The sequence below is a fragment of the Staurois parvus genome, unplaced genomic scaffold (assembly GCF_062004578.1).
Source record: "Staurois parvus isolate SC_StPar_1 unplaced genomic scaffold, SC_StPar_1.0 ptg000973l, whole genome shotgun sequence".
NCBI classification, from domain to species: domain Eukaryota; kingdom Metazoa; phylum Chordata; class Amphibia; order Anura; family Ranidae; genus Staurois; species Staurois parvus.
Window position 1 is genome coordinate 123,146 of NW_028318769.1, and position 27,158 is coordinate 150,303.

At 43.8% G+C, this 27,158-nt stretch overlaps 1 protein-coding gene across 1 annotated transcript in view; it reads left to right on the forward strand.

Annotated features, from left to right (window-relative positions):
- Positions 1 to 27,158, forward strand: part of LOC149441564 (H-2 class II histocompatibility antigen, E-S beta chain-like) — a 146,180-nt gene that overhangs the window by 16,829 nt on the left and 102,193 nt on the right. The window contains exon 2 of the mRNA XM_089657160.1: positions 14,562 to 14,786. Coding sequence (XP_089513286.1) covers positions 14,562 to 14,786 — 225 coding nt within the window. The remainder of the gene's footprint in view (positions 1 to 14,561; positions 14,787 to 27,158) is intronic.

A 27,158-nucleotide genomic window follows, 5' to 3' on the forward strand; every position in this document is an offset into this window, starting at 1 on the left:
TCTGTTATGAAATTTTGCAAGCAAATAATCTTTGTTTATAAATGTAAGCCAAAATGTATACTGCTCACTTTCTTTGGTAAAAATAACCCAAATAAGTGTATATCACTTGGTTTGTGAGAAAGGTATAGTGTTTATAATCTATGGTATATACAAGGGATCTTCAAAACGTTTCTGCGCTTTTACAATATAATGGTGATAAAAAAGTGCCCTTATATATCTGAAAATCGATCAATCCTGATGTATTGACAGCCCTTCTCATTTCTCAAGGCCCAAAAATGCAAGGACAGTACAAATATCCCCATAATAACCCCTTTTTTGGAAAGTAGACAGTCCAAGGTATTTAGTAAGAGGCATGGCAAGTTTTTTGAAGTTGTAATTTTTTGTCACCACTTTTTGGAAAATGAAGAAATTAAAAAAAATGTTTTCTCATTTATTTACATAGTTTCGTGTCATCATATAACTAGTGTGACGGTGATTAGGAACACTGACTGGTGACAGTATGTAAAAAAAAAACAAAAAACATTTTGTCAAATATGTTTTTCTTTTTTATTACGCTGTTTTTTTCTTTTTTTTTACTTTTTATTTTGTACATACTGTAACCAGAGCAATACAGTATTACCATAGTAACACTGTACTACTCTGGGGAGGTGATACGTTTTTTACTGAGCTTTTGCTCAGAATTATGAGCATGCACATAAGTATGAGCATGTGCTAGCCTTCCCCTTCCAACATGTACTGAGGGTTTCTATCAAAGTGGCTGTAGAAAATAATCCCCTAAACGTGAGAAGAGTGAATCTCTACTACTGAATATGCATCTCCCAGAGGTTTTTCATAATTTTTATGCACTTTAAGTAGTTGATAAACCACTGGTAATCTAGGTGCTTCAAGAATAAGGTATCTAATTTCTTCATACTTAATACTACCCTCCTCTGTGCTTTTTTATTCAATCTTTTAAATTTTGCATTATACTTATTCATAGTGTCACAAGAGAGTTTTTTATATGTAGTAGTGTCTAATTCCTTCTCATAGTCAGCTTTATTTAAAACCACAATCCCCCTTTGCTGGTGTTATTACTATGTTCTTCCTCTTAATACCTTAATAAATCCTCAATACCTTTTTGATTATTTCCTTTTTGTGTTTTGACTATATTTTTAACATTCAGATATCTTGTTTCATCATAGATTTGAAAACTTCCAAGTACTGATTAGAAGAACTTTTAGGGTTAAAAGTTGATTGATTCCTGAGCCCACTAATTTTATACTCAGGACTTTCTCTATTCCTTATTTGTGGTTTCTCAGCAACATGTTTCCTAATACTAGGGGTCTTCATAAAGTTTCCCCACTTTTATATTTTCGTTGGAAACTGTGAAGGTGGGAGGAGTAGTAATTGGTTGCGTCTGAGAATGTCATGTGACTAGTCTGTCTGGAAAGCCGGCTGACTTTGCAGTTTAACATAAGAGTTGTCATGCCGTAATGAAGATGGCAGCGAAACCTATAAAAATAAAGTGTGGAAACTTTTCGAAGAACCCTCGTATTTAAATTTCTTACAAACGTCTGTGTATCCATACATACACCAAATTTGTTAAACCCTTTATCCGGAACAAATTTAGGTCCCAAATCAAGTACTTTAAGTTCATTCTCAGTAAACTCCACGTTACTCAAGTTGGAAATTTTGTGACCTAATACTCTCTTTTCATTACAGTTCTTACGTCCTCCTCTGCAGACTTTATATTGTCTCTTGGTTGTTCCCTTGATGGTCATTGGGGGACACATGGATGATTCCAATATTTTCCTCCCCTCCTCTCTCTCTGCATGGGTCTCCCCCTGCTTGATTTCATGAGCCCCATCTGTTGTTGCCAGGGGTACACATGTTCTCTCTGGTGAAAATCCCCATAATAGGGTTCTTCCCTTTTTGTTTTTGTGAATAATCAAATCCATAAGAGAGGGGCTGGAATCGAGTGAAAGTAGATACCCAATATAATAGTGTGGATTAGGTGGGTTTTACTCCTCCCAGGGGAATGGTTTCCTGATTATCTGTAGTTAAGATTTCTCCCCTCTGTTCACGGGAGACTTTTGGGTTTCCCTCTTGTTTGAACACGTATGTTAAGTAGACTTGTGCAGTATCTTTCAAAAGCTCCCTCTTTCAATTGATGATTCCTTAGAATCTTAGGCTGTACCCGTTTCATCCTCTTTCCATTTATAGAATGTATGTTCCCTATAATCATTTAAGTCTCTTTGATTTTTTTTTAATTCTTTATGTGACGGAAGCGTAGGCAGAGGACAGAACACGCAAAGAAGATGGGGAACACTCAAAAACTTTATTGAACTCAGACACTCAATCCGGACACTTCATGGCACTCCACAACATTCGGCTTGTAGGGACACCCACGGCTCCTTAGCTGTGGAATGTGGCCTAGCACAGCTCCCACCCAGCTTTCTAGGGACATCGGGCTCACAGGGACTTAACGGGTAGCGATGGCTCAAGCACTCAGGGGCTTCACAGGTAGCTATACTCCGGGCATGCCACGGGGCGGTTCAAGTAAGGGTAGTCTGGACGTGCAATAGGGGCAATTCATGACACGAGTGGTCAGTGCGCACACCAGGGACAGTCCAGGACACGGGTGGTCGGTGCACACACCAGGGATAGTCCAGGACACGGGTCGTCGGTGCGCACACCAGGGACACTTCAGGGCATGGGTGGTCGGTGTGCACACCAGGGACAGTTCAGGGCACGGGTGGTCGGTGCGCACACCAGGGATACCTCAGGACACGGGTGGTCGGTGCGCACACCAGGGAAACTTCAGGACATGGGTGATCGGTGCGCACACCAGGGGCACTTCAAGACACGGGTGGTCGGTGCGCACACCAGGGACCGTTCAGGACACGGGTGACAGCAGCAGCTCCCTGGGCACTCAGCAGCGGACGGCTTCCAGGGTCACGCAGCCACGGACAGTGTGCGGGGTCCCTCAGCAGCAGCTCCCAGGGCACTCGGCAGCAGACAGCTTCCAGGGTCACGCAGCCACAGACAACGTGTGGGGTCCCTCAGCAGCAGCTCTCAGGGCACTCAGCAGTGGACAAGGTGCAGGGGTGCTCAGTAGACAGGCTTGCAGGGTCTCAGCTGTGGGGTCTGACCTTTGAGGAGGGGGCTCATGCAGAGCTGCGGAGACTCCCACCCTGGGACATTCAGCGGAGGGCAGCGGGTACTCCCAACCCTGGGGTATTGCAGAGGGCTACAGTCCTGACCTTTTTGGGGGTCTGCAGAGTGCACAGCAGGGATGGCTGCGGAGGCTCGGTCCCCCCCCACCCGAGCCTCCCAGCGGCTTTCAGGGAGATAGATGATTCCGGCAGCGTGCACAGGAACAAAGAGAGAGCTGCTTCCTGTGCCGGTCTATTTAAAAGCCGTGCGGGACCCTGCCAGGTTGCATCGACAACGGCCGGCCCAGCACTGTTCATGGAAGCTTAAAAGGACAGAGGAATGTGCAAGGGGGAAGGGAGGGTTGGAGGGATATGGCTGAGGAACAGCAGGCAAAGGGAGGTGGGGGAGGCATGGGCACTCCGTGACACTTTGTTTGGTGTCTTAATCCACTTACGATGTATAATGCTATGTTTTGGAATCAGGACATTAAAGCCTGGAAATTAATGGTAGCCTGTTTAATATTTAATATATAAATGTTTTGAACATAATTGTAAAGTTTTTTTATGTAGGATAGCTTTAATTTTTATTGGATTGGGTGATGTAATATGGCAGGAATTCAGTGTATAACGAGATGTGTCCGGGCATGTGACCCCTCATGATGTCAGACGTTGTTGACGAAACGTTTTGGGTAGAACTTCTGAGACACGTCACTTCCGCCTTTTGGAACACAGGTGGAGGTCAAAAGCACACTTTTAGTTTGTTTCAATGCCTGAGTGTTTTTATCTTATGTGAGTGCATTTTTACTCTTTTAACCACTTCCATACAGGAAACTTTTATCCCCTTCCTACCTAATTTTCAGCTTTCAGCACTCTCACACTTTGAATGACAATTATCATTATTTTTTTAGACAGATAGGGCTTTCTTTTGGTGGTATTTAATCACTGCTGGGTTTTTTATTTTTTGTGATATAAGCAACAAAATACCAAAAACTTTGAAGAAAACAAGTTTTTCTTAGTTTCTAATATAACATTTGGAGATACTGGTAAGTAGTTTTTCTTCATTAATTTAGGCCAAATTTATACTGCTACATTTCATAACCCAAATCAGTGTATATTATTTAGTCTGTGAGAAAGTTATACAAGTCTACAAGGTGTGGTACGTATAATTGAAAATTGTTCAATCCTGATGTACCGGCAGCCTCTCTTTTCTCGAGACCCTAAAATGCCAGGGCCTATAACCCACCTCCCTAATGTAAGGAAGACAGTTATTTCTGTCTAGTGTTTCAGGAGTAAGAACCTAGTTCCCTGCTGGAACCTGTAGTTCCATAGCTTTTTTTCCTGGAATTTTTTCCTGCAGAGATCTTCAATCAACAGCCAGGCTGGGCAAAAGGCTGGATAATCTAGATCCAGTGGTAATCCCAGTCTGGACAACGAGCACATGCAGAACTTTAGCTAAGCACTAGGTTGCCTGTAACAAGACCCATCCTGGACTGGGGCAATCAGCTAGTTAAATATCTTGCAGGGACACATAACTGGGCACCGGACAGCCCCCCACTTTGGTGGAGAAGGGGATCTGTCATAGGAGCCTCACCTGCACTCCCCACTGGATCAGTAAGTAGATGCCCCCACCCTGTCTCGTCTGATGTGGTGTGGGGCGTGGGCACTCCCTGTGGTGGTTGGTCCTGCAGGGTTCCCTCCTTCCCCCTGGCCTCCTGTATTTCCTCCTGTTCCCCCTGGCTGGGCTCACTCCTCTTCTCTTACCTCCCAATCACTGATGCTTGAGTCAACTTTTCTTGGCATCCTTGGGTGGGAGGAGAGTCTTCCCAGTTGTCCCTATGGGTACTGTATAGTGGAGTTCCCCTCCAGGGGTTTGGGAGACCACACTGCAGCTTGTATGTGCTTTACTGTGGCTGGCAGCTATTTTCTCGATGATCTGCCATCCGTTTTGCAGTTGACCTTCCCATTAACTTGTATGGGAGCTGGCTGGGGAAGAGGCCTTCTTGCCAGTGATCCCCTGTTGACCTGTATAGGAGCTGGAAGTGCTTGGTGGCCTTTTTTTGTAGCCACACAGTGATGGCCATCTTGACGGTGATCTCCCTTTCAGGCTGGATACAGGTATGCTTGCTGAGGCAAGGTTAGCACAGTAGCAGTCACCCTGGGGGGGGAAATTTGTTCCCCCTCCCCCTCTGGGTGTCCTACAGTTGCAAGAAAAAGTATGTGAACCCCTTAGGATTACGTGGAGTTTTGCATAAAATGTGCTCTGAACGTCATCTAAGTCACAACAATAGAAGAACACAGTCTGCTGAACATAATACTACACAAACATTAGATGTTGCCATGGTTTAATTGCACATAACATGTAAACATTCACAGTGCAGGGAGGAAAAAGTATGTGAACCTTTGGACTTAATAACTGGTTGACCCTCCTTTTGGCAGCAATAACCTCAACCAAACGTTTCCTGTAGTTGCAGATCAGACCTGCACAACGATCTGGAGTCATTTTGGACCACTCCTCTTCACAAAACTGTTTCAGTGTAGCAATATTCTTGGGATGTCTGGTGTGAATCGCTCTCTTAAGGTCATGCCACAGCATTTCAATGGGGTTGAGGTCAGGACTCTGACTGGGCCACTCCAGAAGGCGTATTCTGTGCTGTTGCAGCCATTGTTTTGTTGAATTACTTGTATGCTTTGGGTCATTGTCCTGTTGCATCACCCATCCTCTGCGGAGCTTCAGTTGGCAGACAGATGGTCGTACTTTTTCCTGCAAAATGTCTTGATAAACTCTGGAATTCATTTTCCCATCAATGACAACAATCCGTCCAGGCCCAGGGGCAGCAAAACAGCCCCAAACCATGATGCTCCCTTCGCCATGTTTTACAGTGGGGATGAGGTTTTGATGTTGGTGTGCTGTGCCTTTTTTTCTCCACACATAGTGTTGTGTGTTCTTCCCAAACAACTCAATCTTGGTTTCATCTGTCCGCAGTATATTTTGCCAGTAGTGCTGTGGAACATCCAGGTGCTCTTTTGCAAACTTCAAACGTGCTGCAATATTCTTTTTGGACAGCAATGGCTTCCTCCGTGGTGTCCTCCCAAGTACTCCATTCTTGTTTAAGGTTTTCCTTATTGTAGATGTGTCAACAAAAATGTTAGCATGTGCCAGAGATTTCTGTAGGTCTTTAGCTGACACTCTGGGATTCTTCTTTACCTCATGCAGTAAAGAGTAGCAACAGTGCTAAACTTTCCATTTGTAGACAGTCTGTCTTACCGTGGACACATGAACATCAAGACTTTTGACGATACTTTTCTAACCCTTTCCAGCTTCATGCAAGTCAACAATTCTTGATCGTAGGTCTTCTGAGAGCTCTTTTCTGCGAGGCATGGTTCACATCAGACAGTGCTTCTTGAAACCAGTAAACCCAAAACAGGTGTGTGTTTTTTAAGGGCAGGACAGCTGTCAGCAACACATCCAATATCATCACACTGATTGGAGTCAAGGTTGGCTCACTCCTGGCTCCAATTAGCTCTGGGAGAAGTCATTAAGCTAGGGCCTCACATACTTTTTCCTCCCTGCACTGTGAATGTTTACATGTTATGTGCAATTAAACCATGGCAACATCTAATGTTTGTGTAGTATTATGTTCAGCAGACTGTGTTCTTCTATTGTTGTGACTTAGATGACGTTCAGAGCACATTTTATGCCCAATTCATGCAAAACGCCACGTAATCCCAAGGGGTTCACATACTTTTTCTTGCAACTGTATATGTTGTAAATTCACATCAGTCCTGAACCCTCAAGGGGGCGTACAATCTAAGGTCTCTAACTTACATTCATACATACACATATTAGGGCCAATTTTGACACGATCCAATTAACCTAACAGCATGTCTTTAGAGTGTGGGAGGAAACCGGAGAAAACCCACACAGGCACAACATGCAAACTCCAGGCACTCCCAGGAACTCCCAAGGGGTTCACATACTTTTTCTTGCAACTGTAATTTTTGCCAATGCCCTTCTTGAGTGGGTGGGCCATATGGAGTTTTAGGCACGTGCGTTCCTTCTTAATCCCTTTATGGAGATGACAGGTACTCTGTCCCCTTACATATGCTGACACCAGTCCTGGAGCCATTCATATTTTTTGTGGAGGCAGTGTTCAGGCAGAAGGAAAAACCCCCTGCCGTCACCTGCATATTCGGATTTTTGTGAGCCCAAGTCTGGCTCCACCACTGCAGGCTCTGCATTTTCTGTGGGCCCTGAAGATGCTTCCTTGATTCCTCGGACAGCAAGGTCAAGTCCTCTGCCTCTGCACTGATTATTTCTCTGCAAGAGTTGCTTAAAATTGAGGGCTCTGCTGCCAATGACCTGACTATCCTCTTTGGTTTGCACAAGCAGGTCAGTTAAGGTTTTACCTTACCCAGCATACTTTGATAAGTTTATATACAAAGATTGGGAACATCTGGAGCACTTTTGTGGTTCCAAAGTGCTTTACCCCTTTGAGGAGTCTCTTCTGAAGAAGTGGACCTTGCCTCCTGTGGTGATCCCCCTATTTTGAGGGTGAATGAAGCCGCCATGATAATGGTGGAGTAGTCTCCCTCCTCTAAGAATCTTGCAGACCGCTGGGTAGAATCTGTCGTCCAATCTGTCTTTACCATTGCGGGGTTGGTGTTGCAGCTTGTGTTGGTCATGGCCGTGGTGTCTAAGATATTTATCGAATGGGCCAAAGTTCTGTAGTAAAGTTTGTCCACCAGACGAGTGGGTCAGGTGTACATGGATTTGGTGGACCAGTTGGTGCAAGCCCTGAAGTACATTTGTGATGCATCCTTGGATGCTGCAAGGCAAGAGTACCTTCCTCCCACAGGCCAATGAAGGGATTGAACTGCAATGGAAGTCCGGGCCTTTCTTTACTGCCCACAAGAAGCTTTTTTGTTCCTCAGGCTCCTTTACAAGGGCTTTATGCCCTTCAAGGCCCCAGTGGGTGGTGCCAAGTGCTCCTGGACTCCATGTCCACGAACCCTGGAGACACGTCCTCTTTAGTAAAAAGGTTTGTCCCCAACCGTTTCCAGGGTGGGGGTTGTTTTCCAGGCCCATGGACCTCCCTCATTCCAAGCAACTGGTTGTGGCTGGAGACAGGATAGAATTTCTTTCCTATCCACCACAGAAACTTTTTCCCTCCAATGTTGGCCCTTTGCAATCATGCCTTTTGGGCCCTGTGCAGAATGGTGCAGGATCTGCTGTGCCAACATGGTTCCAGCGGTTTAACTCCAACCTCTCCACAGTTCCAAAGAAGGCCGGGTTTAATCTGATTTTCTGACCTCCATGGCCTTGAATTGCTTCGTGCAGGTGCAGAAGTACAGGATGGATTCCATTCATTTGGTAGTGGCTAGTTTTCATCAGATGGATTTTCTGGTGTCTATGTGGCCTATGTCAATCACCAAGGCGGAATGAGCAGAGCAGCAGTAGCACTGTAGGCATCATGCATTTTGTAATGGGCGGAACAGCACATTCTAGTCCTCTCCGCCGTGCACAACCTAGGCACCAAGAATTGGCTGACAGATTACCTAAGTAAGCAGACAATGGATCAGGGGGAGTGGTCCTTACACACAGTGGTGTATTTAGGTTTCATGCTGCCCTAGACAATACAAAAATCGCCTCCCCACCACCACCACGGAAGGACCCTAACACTGACCAACACCCACCTACCCCATGAAGAGCCTGACATTGACCAACAACACCCCATTTTCCCCCACCCAAGAGAGCCTTCCACTACCACCACCCCCCATACACTGGTAATCCCCCACCCCACCTCAGTGAGAGAGTGTAGACACTCATCTTCACAGCCGCAGACATCCCAAGAGTCAGGCTCTGCATACACCATCAAGAAGCCCGCAGCCTCTCTCAGATCCCACCTGGTCCCCATGCTGCATGTTTCCCTTCTTTCATCTCTTCTTTCGGGGGGTGGAGCTGCCCCCCTGAAAAATTCCGCCCTAGGCAAGTGCCTTGTTTGTCCTGTGGTAAATACACCCCTGCCTACACATGGATGTTTTCCATCAGATCTGCATATGCTGGGGGGACCAAAGATGTGGACTTTATTCGTCCTGCCTCAAATGGAAAATACTGGTGTTTGTGGTGAGAGCACTGGAACCCCAGGTGGATGCAATGGATACGCTAGGCGAGCCCCACACAGCTGTGATTTTTTTTCAAAATGTGACAGCTTGTACGGGGAACTTCTCCCTGTACTATTGTCGAGGAGAACAAGGGGGCAGCGGGCTACAGCTGCAGCGTTGGGAACATGTAACATGTTCCCAAAGGTGAACCTATCCTTTTACACCTTTTACATCTCTATCAGATGCTTACCTAGGATAAGGGTCTGGTATAGATAAATGAAATACAGAAAGAATGAAGATGCTGGAAGCTGTCATTTTGCTTCCAATGTAACACTTGAGATCTGGTTACCTCCTTGTCCAAGACAAGGCCATTTCTTGCTATTCGGCACTGTGCTATTTTAACTGGCAATTGCAGTCATGCAACTCTGTACCCAAGCAAAATTTATACAATTTTTTTTCACACAAATAGAACTTTCTTTTGGTGGTATTTGATCACCACTGGGGTTTTTTATTTTTTGCAATATAAAGGAAAATAGATTCAAATTTAAAAAAAAACAAAAAAAACATTTTTTTTTACTTTCTGCTACGTATCCAATAAAAAAATAAATAAAATCTCTTAATAAATTTTGTACAAACTGTATTCTTCTACATGTTTTTGATTTTACAAAATCCCAGCAAGTGTATATTGATTGGTTTGTGTGAAAGTTATAGCGCCTACAAACTATGGTATACTGTATATACTGGAATTTGTTTTACTTTTATAATACTAATGGCAATGATCAGCGACTTATAAAGGGACTGATAGTTCGGCAGGCAATCTGATGCTAACTGATGCTGGGGGGAACTAACTGCCACTGACATCACCAGTGATATTACTATAGTGATCATTGATAATAATATATACTGTCACTGTACTAATAACACTGGTTGGGAAGGGGCTAATATCTAGGGAGATCAAAGGGTTAAATATATGTATGCCTAAGTGTAATGTGTGTACAATATGCTGCTTATTACTAGAAAAGAAATGAGATGAGAAACAGAGAGATTGTTCCCTCTCCAAGATGTTTACCAACACAGGGCTCCGGGCAGTGATTGGACACAGCTGATCAGCAGGTCCTGGCTGTGAATCATTGGCCAGATATTGCGCACCCCCATTATATGTCCTCTATATATAATGTGGGCCATGATATTGCACACCCCCTCTATATGTAATGCGAACCATGATATTGTGCACCCCCTTTATATCTTCTCTATATGTAATGCAGGCCATGATATTGCACATCCCCTCTGTATCTCCTCTATATGTAATGCGGGCCATGATATTGCGCACCCCCTCTATATCTTCTCTATATGTAATGTGAGCCATGATATTGCGCACCACCTTTATATCTCTGCAATATGTAAAGTGGGCCATGATATTGCGCACCCCCATTATATGTCCTCCATATATAAAGCAGGCCATGATATTGCACACCCCCTCTATATGTAATGCGGGCGATGATATTGCGCACCCCCTCTATATGTAAAGTGGGCCATGATATTGCGCACCCCCTGTATATCTCCTCTATATGTAAGGCAGGCCATGGTATTGTGCACTCCCTCTATATCTTCTATATATGTAATGCAGGCCATGATATTATGCACACCCTCTATATCTCCTCCATATGTAATGCAGGCCATGATATTGCGCACCCCCTCTATATCTCCTCCATATGTAAAGCGGGCCATGATATTGCACACCCCCTATATCTCCTCCATATGTAAGGCAGACCATGATATTGCGCACCCCCTCTATATCCCATCTATATGTAATGCGGGTCATGATATTGCGCACCCCCTCTATATCTCCTGCATATGTAATGCGGGCCATGAAATTGCGCAACCCCTCTATATGTAATGCGGGCCATGATATTGCGCACCCCCTCTATATGTAATGTGGGCCATGATATTGCACACGCCCTTTATATCTCCTCTATATGTTATGTGGGCCATGATATTGCGCACCCCCTCTATATCTTCTCTATATGTAATGCGGGCCATTAAATTTGCGCACCCCCTCTATATGTAATGTAGGTCATGATATTGCGCACCCCCTCTATATCTCCTCTATATGTAATGAGGGCCATGATATTGCGCACTCCCTTTATATCTCCTCTACATATAATGCGGGCCATGATATTGCGCACCCTTTCTATATCTACTTCATATGTCAGGCGGGTCATGATGTTGCGCACCCCCTCTATATCTTCTCTATATGTAATGCAGGCCATGATATTGCACACCCCTCTATATGTAATGTGGGCCATGATATTGCGCACCCCTTTATATCTCCTCTATATGTAATGCGTGCCATGATATTGCGCACCCCTTTACATCTCCTCTAAATGTTATGCGGGCCATGATCTTGCGCACCCCCTCTATATGTAATGTGGGCCATGATATTGCACACCCGCTCAATATCTTCTCTATATGTAATGAGGGCTATGATATTGCACATATCTATATCTCTTCTAACTGTAATGCAGGCCATGATATTGCGCACCCCCGTCTATATGTAATGCGGTCCATGATGTTGCGCACCTCCTCTATATCTCCTCTAAATGTAATGCAGGTCATGATATTGTGCACCCCTTTATATCTCCTCTATATGTAATGTGGGCCATGATATTGCGCACCCCTTTATATCTCCTCTATATGTAATGCGGGCTATGATATTGCTCACCCCCTCTATATCTCCTTTATATGTGCTGTGGGCCATGATCTTGCGCATTCCCCTCTAATATGTAATGTGGGCCATAATATTGCGCACCCGCTCAATATCTTCTCTATATGCAATGAGGGCCATGGTATTGCGCACCCCCTCTATATGTAATGTAGGCAATGATATTGCGCACCCCCCATTATACATCCTGGATATATAATGCTCTCTATATCTCCTCAATGTCATGCAGGTCATGATATTGCGCACCCCCTCTATATGTAATGTGGGCCATGATATTGCACATCCCGTCTATATGTAATGTGGGCCATGATATTGTGCACCCCCTCTATATCTTCTCTATATGTAATGCGGGCCATGATATTGCACACCCCTGCATATCTCCTCTAAATGTAATGCCTGCCATGATATTGCGCACACCCTCTATATGTAATGAAGGCCACGATATTGCGCACCCCCTATATAGCTCCTCTATATGTAATGTAGGCCATGATATTGCGCACCTCCATTAAATGTCCTGTATATATAATGCGGGCCATGATATTGCGCACCCCTTCTATATCTCCTCAATATGTAATGCGGGCCATGATATTGTGCACCCACTGCATATCTCCTCTATATGTAATGCAGACCATGATCTTGCGCACCCCCTCTATATGTAATGCGGACCATGATATTGTGCACCCCCTCAATATCTCCTCTATATGTGAGGGCCATGATATTGCACACCCCCGTTATATCTTCTTTATAGGTAATGTGGGGCATGATATTGTGCACCCAATTTATATCTCCTGTATATGTAATGCGGGCCATTATATTGCGCACTCCCTCTATATCTCCTCTATATGTAATGCAAGCCATGATATTGCGCACTCCCTCTATATGTAATGCGGGTCATGATATTGCACATCCCCTCTATATCTTCTCTATACTTAATGCAGGCCATGATATTGCGCACCCCCTTTATATCTCTCTATGTAATGTGGGCCATGATATTGCACACCTCCTCTATATCTCCTCTAACTGTAATGCAGGCCATGATATTGCGCACCCCCTCTATATGTAATGAGGGCCATGATATTACGCATCTCCTCTATATCTCCTCTAAATGTAATGCAGGCCATCATATTGCACACCCCCTCTATATCTCCTTTATATGTGCTGCGGGCCATGATATTGCACACCGCTTTATATCTCCTCCATATGTAATGCTGGTCATGATATTGCGCACTCCCTTTATATCTCCTCCATATTTAATGTGGGTCATGATATTGCGCACCCCCTCTATATCTCCTCTATATGTAATACGGGCCATGATACTGTGTATCCCCTCTATATCTCCTCTATATGTAATGCGGGCCATGATATTGCGCACCCCCTCTATATGTAATGTGGGCCATGATATTGCGCACCCCCTCTATTTCTCCTCTATATATAATGCGGGCCATGATATTGCGCACCCCATCTATATCTCCTATGTAATACTGTGCATGATATTGCGCACCCCCCGTTATATCTCCTCTATATGTAATGCAGGCCATGATATTGCGCATCCTTTCTATATCTCCTCTGTATGTAATGCGGGCAATGATATTGCGCACCCCCTCTATATCTCCTCTGTATGTAATAATGTCCATGATATTGCGCACCCCCTCTATATGTTGTGAGCCATGATATTGCGCACCCCCTTTTATCTCATCTATACGTAATGTAGGCCATGATATTGCGTACCCCCTCTATATCTCCTCTGTATGTAATACTGTTCAAGATATTGAGCACCCCCTCTATATCTCCTGTATATGTAATGTGAGCCATGATATTGCGCACCCCCTTTATATCTCAATATGTAAAGTGGGCCATGATATTGCGCACCCCCATTATATGTCCTCTATATATAATGTGGGCCATGATATTGCACACCCCCTCTATATCTCCTCTATATGCAATGAGGCCCCCCATAATTCCTCTATGTAATGTGGGACAGGATATTGCGCACCCCCTCTATATCTCCTCTGATAATGCAGGCAGAAATATTCTGCACTCATCGAAACCCCTCCCCCACTGACAGACCCCCATCCTCCTGACTGTAAGAAATGAAAGTTGTATAATAACCAGTGGGATTCCAGTAGTGGCCGGTGGGTTACATAATGAAGGTGCCTGGCTACTGAGGGGTTCATTGTGACTCTCCTCGCCAGTAGCTGTGGGGCTCTATCTCCGCCTGGCTGCTCTGTGGATAATGATGACCTTGACCTCCTGTGTCCTCCCCTTGGCTCTGTTAGTAGACATCAGTCTGCACAGTGTCCTCGCTCTGTATTCCCCAGTGTGAGTCGTTCAGCTCCCGCCCCTGAGGTTCCATGTTCTCCTGAGGAGCCAGGTCAGCGCTCGCCCATTTCTCTGATTGCTTGCTTGTAAGGCGCATGCTCGGAAGGCACAGGGTGGGCAGGTTTTCATGGGGTGCGGAAACTGCTACTGGTGGCCGACAGGTCAGGTCTCCCCCCTCGGTGTTAGTGGATCCCCGGGCCGTGTCTGTCACATAGATCGGGGTCCCCTGAGATGACACCCATTGTACACCAGCCCGCCGTAACCTCTCCGCTCTTCCTTCACAGGATCCGCCGATTATGTTGTGGAAGAGAAGTTTGAATGTCACTTCATGAACGGCACTCAGAGGGTGAGATTTCTGTACAGAGTGTTCTACAACGGGGAGGAGTTCGTCTACTTTGACAGCGATGTCGGCTATTTCATCCCGAAGACGGAGTTCGGGAGACCCGATGCTGAATACTGGAACAAGGATAAGGATATCATAGAAACAAAGAAGGCCGAGGTGCAGACATACGGGCCCTGATTCACTATTGGGCGTGGGCGCATATTTATGGGCTTAAGCCCAATTTTCATGGGCTTCCGTCATTTTTTACCCTGCAACCTAATTCACTATTGAGCAGAGCCCATAAGCAGATGCCCAATCTAATTCACAAAAAGACACACGCCCGGAATCAGACTCACAAAACAGACTTGCTAAGAAGCAAGTCTAAAACCATGAAAAATCACTGCAGAGACATGTTCACTTAGAAATTTGCTTTGCCAAATATCAGGACTTCACTTTAAACAATATCTGCTATTTCCAAAAAAATTTAAAATGTGTTAAAAATCGTTTTTTTCAAGGAAATCGACACAGTAAAAATCTAGAAGCCCGTGCAGTGTCTTTGGCAGATACAACTGAGCATGTGCAGAACACATTTTAGTCCTCTGCCATGGGCGTTTGCTTTTTAGCCACTGACTAATAGTGAATCTGATTGTGGATTCCTCTGAGAGCCGGCACTCGCTCGCGTCTATTGTGTTTAATAAACAGCACTCGGCATATCTTCATGTAATCTAACTAGATTTCCTTAGTTCTAGTGATTCTATTTTTGTTTCTTATCCTTTATAATTATTTCTGTAATGATTTTACTTATTTCAAAGGTCTAGATAATATTTATTTTGACAGCTGAATGTAAAAATAAAGGTCCACAATAAAAAAAAAAAAAAAAAAAACAGCGTGGGTCCCCCCTCTCATCCATACCAAGCCCTTCAGGTCTGGTATGGATATTAAGGGGGAACTCCACGCTGTAATTTAAAAAAAAAAACAGCGTGGGTCCCCCTCAATATCCATACCAGACCCTTATCCGAGCATGCAGCCCGGCAGGTCAGGAAAGGGGGGGGACGAGCGAGCGCCCCCCCCCCTCCTGAACCATACCAGGCCACATGCCCTCAACATGGGGGGGTGCTTTGAGGCAGGGGGGCTCCCCCCCCCAAAGCACCTTGTCCCCATGTTGATGAGGACAAGGGCCTCTTCCCCACAACCCTGGCCGGTGGTTGTGGGGGTCTGCGGGCGGGGGGCTTATCAGAATCTGGAAGCCCCCTTTAACAAGGGGGCCCCCAGATCCCGGCCCCCCCCCTACGTGAACGAGTCTGCGGTAGATGCTCCCGCAGACTCCTTCACAAAAAAAAAAAGTGTGGTGTAAAAAAAACACAGTACAGGGTCTTTGACAAGTCCTTTATTAAAACAATGTCCCCCGAAGTAGATCCAACGTCAATCACGGCGGCGGCGGCAGGGACCCGAAAAAAGAAAAAAAAAAAAAGGTTCCGCTCCCGTCGGAGGCTTCCAGCCATGTGAAGAAGAGGCTAGCTGACAGTTCTTATATAGGTATGGGGCGGGGCCAGCCGGGCACATCATCCCCGCCCCTTACCTATTTGAGAAATGTCACCCTGTCTCTCCGCTGAGGCTAACTAGCTGAATGCAGGAGACAGTCTGACATTTCTTATATAGCTATGGGGCGGGGCCAGCCGGGGACATCATCCGAGTGACCCGCCCCATGTCACATGCTTGCTGTTCCCGGCTGGCCCCGCCCCATAGCTATATAAGAAATGTCAGACTGTCTCCTGCATTCAGCTAGTTGGCCTCAGCGGAGAGACAGGCTGACATTTCTCAAATAGGTAAGGGGCGGGGATGATGTGCCCGGCTGGCCCCGCCCCATACCTATATAAGAACTGTCAGCTAGCCTCTTCTTCACTAGGCTGGAAGCCTCCGACGGGAGCGGAACCTTTTTTTTTTTTCTTTTTTCGGGTCCCTGCCGCCGCCGCCGTGATTGACGTTGGATCTACTTCGGGGGACATTGTTTTAATAAAGGACTTGTCAAAGACCCTGTACTGTGTTTTTTTTACACCACACTTAGTTTTTTTGTGAAGGAGTCTGCGGGACCATGTACCGCAGACTCGTTCACGTAGGGGGGGGGCCGGGATCTGGGGGCCCCCTTGTTAAAGGGGGCTTCCAGATTCTGATAAGCCCCCCGCCCGCAGACCCCCACAACCACCGGCCAGGGTTGTGGGGAAGAGGCCCTTGTCCTCATCAACATGGGGACAAGGTGCTTTGGGGGGGGGAGCCCCCCCTGCCTCAAAGCACCCCCCATGTTAAGGGCATGTGGCCTGGTATGGTTCAGGAGGGGGGGGGGCGCTTGCTCGTCCCCCCCCTTTCCTGACCTGCCGGGCTGCATGCTCGGATAAGGGTCTGGTATGGATATTGAGGGGGACCCACGCTGTTTTTTTTTAAAATTTCAGCGTGGAGTTCCCCCTTAATACCCATACCAGACCTGAAGGGCTTGGTATGGATGAGAGGGGGGACCCACGCTGTTTTTTTTATTATTTATTTAATTCACGGAAATAATTTAAAATTCAGCTGTCAGTGGGAAACCCCGATGACAGCTGAAACATTCCTTCTGTCCCTGCAGAGAGCTCCGCTATTATATTTGACATTAAAAAGTATAGAGACTGCAACATTGTATCCATTTGTATCCATTCCGGATATAGATGTTTTTATTCGGATACAAATAGATACAATGTTGCAACCTTTATACTTTTTAATGTCAAATATAATAGCGCAGCTCTCTGCAGGGACAGAAGTAATTACTTCGCTATTATATTTGCAGGCCGTAGATGGGGCGAAAATCGAACAATTTTTTTGCCATTGGTGGTAACGTCGGCCCATTGAACAACCGATTTTTTTTTTTTAAAACGGTCAGTTTTCGCCCCATCTAAGGCCTGCATTTTTCTTTTTCTTATTCTTTTTTTTTATTCTTTTTCTTGCAGGTCATGGCTCATGTGCAGATTATTTATCTGTTAAAAGATCAGCCAATTTGCCGATCATTGCAGCTAAAATCGGCCGATCTGCAAAATCGGCCAATTTTTATCCAAATTTACCAATTAAAAAAAGTTGCAAAATCCCCAAAAATGGCTGACCAATTAACCCACTAACGGGCTGAAAATCAGCCGATTTTTTTTGCGGACGATTTTAGACCCATGTAAAGCAGGCCATAGATGGGTCTAAAATCGGCCGATTTTTCTGCCGAAAAGAAAATCGAACGATTTTCGGGCCGTTAGTGGGTTAATTGGTCAGCTGTTTTTCGGGATTTTGGCACATTTTTTTTATCAGTAAATTTGGAACAAAAAATTTTCAACTTTACTGGTAAACAAAATATGCTAAAATCCCAAAAAATGGCTGACCAATTATCCCAATAACGGAAGAGGCCCTTGTCCCCATTAACATGGGGACAAGGTGCTTTGGGGGGGAGCCCCCCTTCCCCAAAGCACCCCCCCATGTTGAGGGCAGGTGGCCTGGTATAGTTCAGGAGGGGGGGCGCTCGCTCGTCCCCCCCCCTTTTTTGACCTGCCGGGCTGCATGCTCGGATAAGGGTCTGGTATGGATTTTGGGGGGATCCCCAAGCTGTTTTTTTTTATTTCAGCGTGGAGTTCCCCCTTAATATCCATACCAGATCCGAAGGGCTTGGTATGGATGGGAGGGGGGACCCCACGCTTTTTTTTTTTTTTTTTTTTACATTCAGCTGTCAGTGGGGAACCCCGCTGACAGTTGAAACATTAACACATGGCTGTCGCTCCTACAATCCCGCATGAGTTATGTTATCAACTCATGCAGCATTTTAGTAGCGAAAACCAATGCAGCGCTCATGTTTCAGCTGTCGGCGGAGTTCCCCACTGACAGTTGATGTAAAAGTATTGCAGGGAATTATAAACAATTTGTAAAAAACCCGGCGTGGGGTCCCCCCTCCCATCCATACTAAGCCCTTCGGGTCTCGTATGGATGTTAAGGGGTAACTCCACGCTGAAATTAAATAAAAAACAGCATGGGGTACCCCCCAAAATCCATAACAGATACTTATCTGAGCATGCAGCCCAGCAGGTCAGGAAAGGGGGGGGGACAAGCGAGCGCCTCCCCCCCTCCTGAACCATACCAGGCCACATGCCCATACCAAATTATTCAAACATTTGTAAACAGACCAATTAACTGAAATGGTTTGGCATTTGTACCCCAAATATGACGTTCCCTGAGGCATTGGTAAACCGAGGTACGCCTGTATTAGTATTGCAATCCTTTGTATTGGGATACATAGAACCATCATACATGTGAATTGGCAACATAGCACAACATTTGTGTCACATTGGAGATATCTGGTAGTTACACTGAACTTGCCCAGGGACCTAGGATTGATTCACAGCACAGAAATACAGGCAGGATTAGCAATGTAGCTCCGTGGATTAGTGGTTAGCACTGCTGCCTCACAACTCTAGGGTTGTCGGTTTGAATCCCAACCACGGCAAGGAAGTAGTATGATCTCCGTGTGTGGCTGTCTTCAAATAGATGTTCTGGCAACATCTTTGCTTTCTGTCTAAGTGATCCCTAAAATGTGAATTAGAATGAGGCCTTGTCTGTTGAAACACCTTCAAAGCTGCACCTTATGTGAATGTCATACAATGGGGTAAGATAAGAGCCTGGAGCACTAATAGATTTGATAATGATGGTTTACACTCAACCCACTTTTGTGAAGGATTTGGCAAGCAAAGAGCTGACAGAGAGAGAGAAGAGCGAGCCAGTGAGATGAAGAAGAGTGAGCGAGAAAAACATACTGAAGAGTGATAAAGAGAGACATACAGAAGAGTGAGCGAGAGAGAAGAGCGAGCCAGTGAGACAAAGAAGAGTGAGCGAGAGAGAAAAGACTTGGTTGGTGAATCCACACATCAAACTTGTCACAAATACTGGTATGGATTTTTCCACCAAATGCAAAGCAGACCGCACGCCTTCAAAGATTTATTTCCTTTGTTAATTCTCCTGCTTCGTTCACACTATATGCAAATGAAAATGACTGTTTAAGTTGCCAATTTTACTGTGTTTTCTAGAGAATTACTAACTAGTTGTGTTTTCAATTGTGTGTAGCATTGCGATTTCTATTTGAGTCTAGATGTTAAATTGCTAATAAATGGCCAAAATCTTCAAATACCTTTGAACTCTCACTGCAACAAATGGCGTACGTTAATACACTCACATTCACATTCATTATATCCAATATCAGGTACCATGTCAATTCACAAATCGCACCTGAAATTGCACACCCTGGATGCGACTTGTCATGCAATTGGCATGGCCAGCAACTTGCCCTTTGCATGGCAAATTGCACACAATGTTACTGGGGGCTAACACCACTGTCACATCTAATCCGATGCGGCAATTGCCCAACTTACAGTGAAGTTGCACGAGTTCACAATCCAATTGGATGTGAACAGAGCCTACAGTGGCCAATAGGGTGCGACTTGGTCTACGATTTGCAAGTCGCCTGTAATGCCAATTGCATGGCAATCGCAAACAATGTTACTGGGGGCTACCCGGTCACATTAAAGCAGATTTCTAAGTGGTGTTATTGACACCACAGTCACATCATGTGACTTGCATAGAAGTTGCATGATTTCAAAGTTAGGGTACATGGTGATTTCAAGTGCAATTTGCAAGACAATCGACACCGATCTCTCAGCAAATTGCATGAAAAGTAGTGTATTCATTACTCTATTATTACTTGCGGCTCCAACCAAGTTTGAACCACAACAATATGAACGCTCCAATAGCGTGCACATTGAGTGGGACTTGGCATGTGATTTGCACAACATGCAAGTTGTAAATCGTCTGCAAAGTCGCACCCTATTGTCTGCTATTAGAGTGACCACATGGGTGCGTTTCAAACACTGATTTCTATAGTAGTACATGTACTACTTTAGTGGCAATTTGCATAGAGATCTGTGTCAGATGTCTTGAAAATTGCATTAAAATGGTCAACTTTACTGTAAGTCGCAGGATTTGTAAATCAGCTTTGCCCAGAGTGTAATGTTTGGTGATGTTTGATTTCTGGAGTGTTTTACCAATTGATGGGAAATTCACCATACTAGTCAAATCGATTTGTCATTTTCAGTATTGCATACAAGATGTGGTCATGTGACTGTCTTAACTCATGCGAGAATCTGGAGGGAATTGTGACCATAGTAGCAATAAAGGTTCCAATTGGGGTTCCCTTTCACATCCCTGCTCAATGTTCTGTTGTATGCTGCACACGTACATTTCACTGTATATTTCTTTCTGATTTGTGGGGCCTGTATACCAAGGGTTAATGCAGGTAGGAAGCGGATTCATCAGGTGAAAACACTTTCACTGACCAAACTAAGGTCAGTGGTGGGTGTGGCTTCATTGGGTGTGGGGCCTTGTTTGGCACGCTCCAAATACAACCTAGCTTATATAAAGATGTGCAGTAGGGAGTGATTTGGCCTGTTACTAGGCCGGGTGGTTTGTGACTAAGTCCTTGCTTGTAGTGGTTTGGGGGAAGAAGAGATTTTGTGCTGAATTGCCCCAGACACCACCCAGGCTGTGTTTGGAAGTGGGCTGGAAATGTTTGCATATTTTTGGCCTTGTAAAGTGTTTGTGTGTTATTGCACAATGATTGTGTTTTTTCTTTTTGCATTGAAAGCCTCACACATGTCTATCGTTTTGTTTAAAATCTGCTCTTGTTTTAATTTTGCTTGCTTATTTAGACTCAAATGCATTTTTCTTACAAACCTGCTGACAAATGTATGTGTAGGGGATTTGTAGAGGTGGGAGGGGATTTGTAGAGGTGGGAGGGTTTTTTTTCACATGCTTTGTTTTCTTGATATTTTGATCTGAAGACTTTTTTTTTTGAATGGATCTTTATACTACGTGATTGTGTAAGTAAATCCTATGTGCATGAAAATGTTACTTGATTCATCTTCCCCTTTGTTTCCTGCTATAACCTGAGCACACACAGTTCACTAGAAGTATCTTTAGATTGTAAGCTCTTATGAGCAGGAGTGTTTTATTTTTGCCACATCAATCCTATTTTTGTGACTCACCAAGATATTGACTGTACCTACTTGTTCCTGCTGACCAAATAAATGACGATATATTTGATCAATAAATGTTTGACCGATGTTTTTGTGTTTATTTTATGTTCAATATATGAACAACCTTAATAGTTACTTTGTATACTTATATAATCTGCTCAAATGTAGCTTGTAAGAGCGTGAATATGCAAGTGTGTGCAAACTGGCTTTTTCAAAACCAAAAAAAAAAAACCCACTTGCACCACAATATTATGTACTAATGAATGTCACATTCACTGTGCAGCCAGCTACAGGTTTTCTACAATTCGATTTACAGTAATAAAATAGTCCACACTTTGTTGATTTTTGGCCTTTGGCAACAAATATTAGCCAAGGTTAAAAAAAACAAATCAATAAGAAACACACATTTGCGAAAGCTATCATAGCCGCACATAAAAATGCGCGATTGCAAACAAATAAGCACCAAACAGGTGTCCGCATGGCGCATGAACGGCTATCCTGGAAGTCCGTCATCACGTGCGCGCGCACCCGGAAGTGGTTGTGGGGAGTGTAAGTGGATGAGAAGTGGTTGGAGGTTTTGTGTTGGTTGAAAATTTTGATAACCTTATTGGCATTTGGACATGGCGAGAGCACAGTTCTCAACTGAGGAGATGATCCTTATATGTACAGTAACTGTGGCCATTGCAAATATGTTTATAACATGTGAGGGACAGGTAATTGCAATTTTGTGGGTGGGGCCTAGCAGAATCTCACTTGGTGCACATGCTACTTATCTGTACATTAGCTCCTGGGTATTGATGGGTCAATGATATTAACCACTTGCCTACTGGGTACTCCTACCCCCTTCCTGTCCTGGCCAATTTTCATCTTTCTGCACTGTTACCCTTTGAATGACAATTGTGCGGTCATGCCACATTGTACCCATCTTAAATTTATATCAGTTTTTTCAGACAAATAGAGCTTTCTTTGGGTGGTATTGACTTGCTGCTGTGTGTTTTACTTTTTGCTCGATAAACCACAAAATAGCTCATAATGAATAAAAGTCTGTTTATATTATAACATTTGGTAAACTGGTAATTTAGCAACACTGATGTGCGTTGATGAGGCAGCACTGGTGGGTGGCACTGCTGGCCACAGGTGGGCGTAACTGTTGGGTGGCACTGATCATCGGGGCCGACCCCTGCTTTGATAACTGCTGGTTCTCGGCAGTACTTTCCACACATTCTGATAGCGTGATGAAAGTGCAGCCAAGACCCGGCAAATGCATTTCCCGGTGATCAGCGTGTCATTGGACATGGCTGATCACATGGTAAAAAGCCGCTGTGATTGGCCTTTACCACATCACGTGATCAGCTGTGTCCTTAGGACACAGCAATCACGGAGAGCGCGTTCTGCCAGGATGTCATATGACACCCTCCCAGAGCTGCCTGGATGCAGTGTAGCGTTATTCGGCTATCTGCGGTCGCCCAATAGGTAACCAGCTAGGCCTTCATGGCTAATCTTTGAATATCTGGACATGTATACTGCGTATAATGCATTACATTCTACAATGTGTTGGTGTACATGGTATTACAGTGTGCAATGCGTTGCTGGATTCTGCATGACAGTGGACAGCGTATCACAGTGTGCAATGCGTAGCTCCATCCTGCATGACAGTGTACAGTGCATTACAGTCTACAATGTGTGGGTGTACACGGTATTACAGTGTATTACAGTGTGCAATGCGTTGTACACTGCAGTGTGCACTAAAGCATTTTACACTCATGCACTGTACACACTAAAGCATTTTACACTCATGCACTGTACACACTAACGTATTTGACATTTTTAGTGTGCAATGCGTTAGTGTGCAATGCCTTGGACAGTACAATGCATGTGCATACCCTGAAAAAGGGTCCTGCACATTTTTGGCCCGGATGCGGTGCAATTTGAGGTGTGCAAAATGTTTGTCTCTAATTGCAACGCACACAAATTGCATGTGATTTGCCCAGGAGTGCGGTGTTAGACCACAATGCATGTATGTGAAGCCAGAATAAAAGGATGTGGATTTTGTCTACTTTTACTTGCGTATGTTAACATTATGTAAGTGCATTTTTTTTCTGTTTAACATGCTATAGAAATGCAACATGCATTTGGATGGAGTGTTTTTGTATGTGCATTTTGGAAGTATTCTAAACACACATTGACCCTAGGGCCACACCATATCTTATGCAGGCCATAGATGGGTCGAAAATTGGCCGATTTTTCGTCCGAAAATAAAATCGGCTGATTTTCGGATCGTTAGTGGGCTATTTGTTTGGCCGTTTTTCGGTATTTTGGCAGATTTTTTTTTTCGGTAAAGTTGGAAAAAAAACGGCCGAATTTGCCGATCGGCCGATTTTCGCGGCAATGATGGGCAAATTGGCCGATTTTTTACTGATAAAAAATCTGCACATGAGCAGTGACCTGCAAGAGGAAGACAAAAAGAAGAAAAAGAAGAAGAGGATGAAGAAGAGGATGATGAAGAAGAAGAAGAGGATGATGATGATGATGAAGAAGAAGAAGAAGAAGAAGAGGATGATGATGAAGAAGAAGAGGATGATGATGATGAAGAAGAAGAAGAGGATGATGATGATGAGGATGATGATGAAGAAGAGGATGATGATGAAGAAGAAGAGGATGATGATGATGAAGAAGAAGATGAAGAAGAGGATGATGATGAAGAGGATGATGATGATGATGAAGAAGAGGATGATGATGATGAAGAAGAAGAAGAGGATGATGATGATGAAGAAGAAGAAGAAGAAGAAGAGGATGATGAAGAAGAAGAAGAAGAGGATGATGATGATGAAGAGGATGATGATGAAGAAGAAGAGGATTGTTGTGGTGGTTTATGTAAGGATATATATTATTTATAAAGGGCGTGTCCCTTTCCCTTAGATGAAATATTACAGTGCCTCCAGCCGTTAAAATACGGCAAATATTTAGTAAACCAATAATTTGGACACCTTGATAATTCGATCACCACTTATTATTATACCTTGAATTCTTTTAGCCAATATGATTTCGTACCATACACACAAAATTTGCCTTATAATAGATAAATATAAAAATTTATTTATGTACAAAAATTATATATATATTAACACAAAACACAAAAGACTGGTGATAAATGAATATTGGTACACACAATCAAAAATATATCCTACCAATGTAAGACACAATCATAAGGTCTCTAACTAATTACATCAATCACAAATTTTAAATGATATGATATTTATTAAATTTATTAATAATTAATAATTTCGAATATCTCAAAGGTTATATTCTTACACGCCGTGGCCATAGGATTGCAAGAAGTAAGCCCTTGATATATGATACTCTGGTTATTAATATTCAATAAATTATGAAATATGGAAAAATTTATAATATGGCAATAAACAATTTTTTACAGTAACACAGTATCTGACTACATATATCTAACTACCCAATATTGTTGTAATACACTAAGGTAATTTTTATGATTCTACACAACAGAGGAAATAATTAATACAAAATCAAATAAACATCTCACCACTCCCGGAATTCAGACTAGGCAGCTCTCCCGTGGATTTAGCTGGCAGTGGAACGCCTTTAGACTGATATATAGGGCAAGTGAAAGATTCTCAGTAGGGGAGAATGTAGGAGGTTATAAGATTAGAGGTTTAAAGTTTTAGGAAGTTTGAAAAGATGGAAGAGTAATTATTTCAGCAGAGATCTTCTTCAGATGTCAGGTCTTTCCATGAGGTCTTTATGAGGGTTCTTTTTTTTATGAGGTTTTTTTTTATGTTAAAGCACATGGGCTTTTTATATCCACTAGTCCATTGTTCTAAGATACCTTCCCACCAGGCTTCCTGATTGGCTAGTTGAGAAATGTGTGTACATAAGCTATTTCTCACCTGCCCGCCAGGTGGCGGTCATGTATCACAGAACAATGTGAGTATTTGAGATGACTCATACCTTGGGTGGAATCTTCAGGTAATTTCAGGAATAAAATATACGGCTCTTTCCAGATATAGCAGTGATCATACCTATGATATTCTAAATAGGGACCATGGAATATAGGTGTATATTCAGTTATTCCTACTTGAAATACCATCCTGTTTGTTTCCTGATAAGACATGTAACTAATGCTAGTTTATAATACATCTTACTTCCCATCATCTCAATACTCAAGTTAGTGATATATAGTTCCCATTGCTGAGTATTTAGTGGTGTTTAAAGTCTATGACATCTTATTTATAATCTGTTTTTGTAGTACATTTTTATAATGATATACAGTGAACTTTTAGACTTAAATGTCCTGAATTTCACCTCTTTGTTTCAGCATCAACATTTCCTCTGTGTAGGGAAAAAAAATCTCTATTTGCCTGGCCCTTGTATTGGACTCATGGGCCCTGATTCACTACTGGGCGTGGGTGCATATTTATGGGCTTAAGCCCAATTTTCATGGGCGTCCGTCCATTTTTTACCCTGCAACCTAATTCACTATTGAGCAGAGCCCATAAGCAGACGCCCAATCTAATTCACAAAAAGACACACGCCCGGAATCAGACTCACAAAAGCAGACTTGCTAAGAAGCACGTCTAACACCATGAAAAATCACTGTAGAGACATGTTCACTTAGAAATTTGCTTTGCCAAATATCAGGACTTCACTTTAAACAATATCTGCTATTTCCAAAAAAATTAAGAATGTGTTAAAAATCGTTTTTTTCAAGGAAATCGACACAGTAAAAATCTAGATGCCCGTGCAGTGTCTTTGGCAGATAGAACTGAGCATGTGCAGAACACCTTTTAGTCCTCTGCCATGGGCGTTTGCTTTTTAGCCACTGACTAATAGTGAATCTGATTGTGGATTCCTCTGACAGCCGCCACTCGGTCGCGACTACTGTGTTTAATAAACAGCATTAAGCATATCTTCATGTAATCTAATTAGATTTCCTTCGTTTTAGTGATTATATTTTTGTTTCTTATCCTTTATAATTATTTCTGTTATGATTTTACTTATTTTGAAGGTCTAGATATTATTTTTTTTGAAAGCTGAATGTAAAAATAAAGGTCCGCAATAAAAAAAAAAAACAAAAAACAGCGTGGGTCCCCCCTCTCATCCATACCAAGCCCTTCAGGTCTGGTATGGATATTAAGGGGGAACTCCATGCTGAAATTTAAAAAAAAAACCAGCGTGGGTCCCCCTCAATATCCATACCAGACCCTTATCCGAGCATGCAGCCCGGCAGGTCAGGAAAGGGGGGGGGACGAGCGAGCACCCCCCCCCTCCTGAACCATACCAGGCCACATGCCCTCAACATGGGGGGGGTGCTTTGGGGCAGGGGGGCTCCCCCCCCCAAGCACCTTGTCCCCATGTTGATGAGGACAAGGGCCTCTTCCCCACAACCCTGGCCGGTGGTTGTGGGGGTCTGCGGGCGGGGGGCTTATCAGAATCTGGAAGCCCCCTTTAAC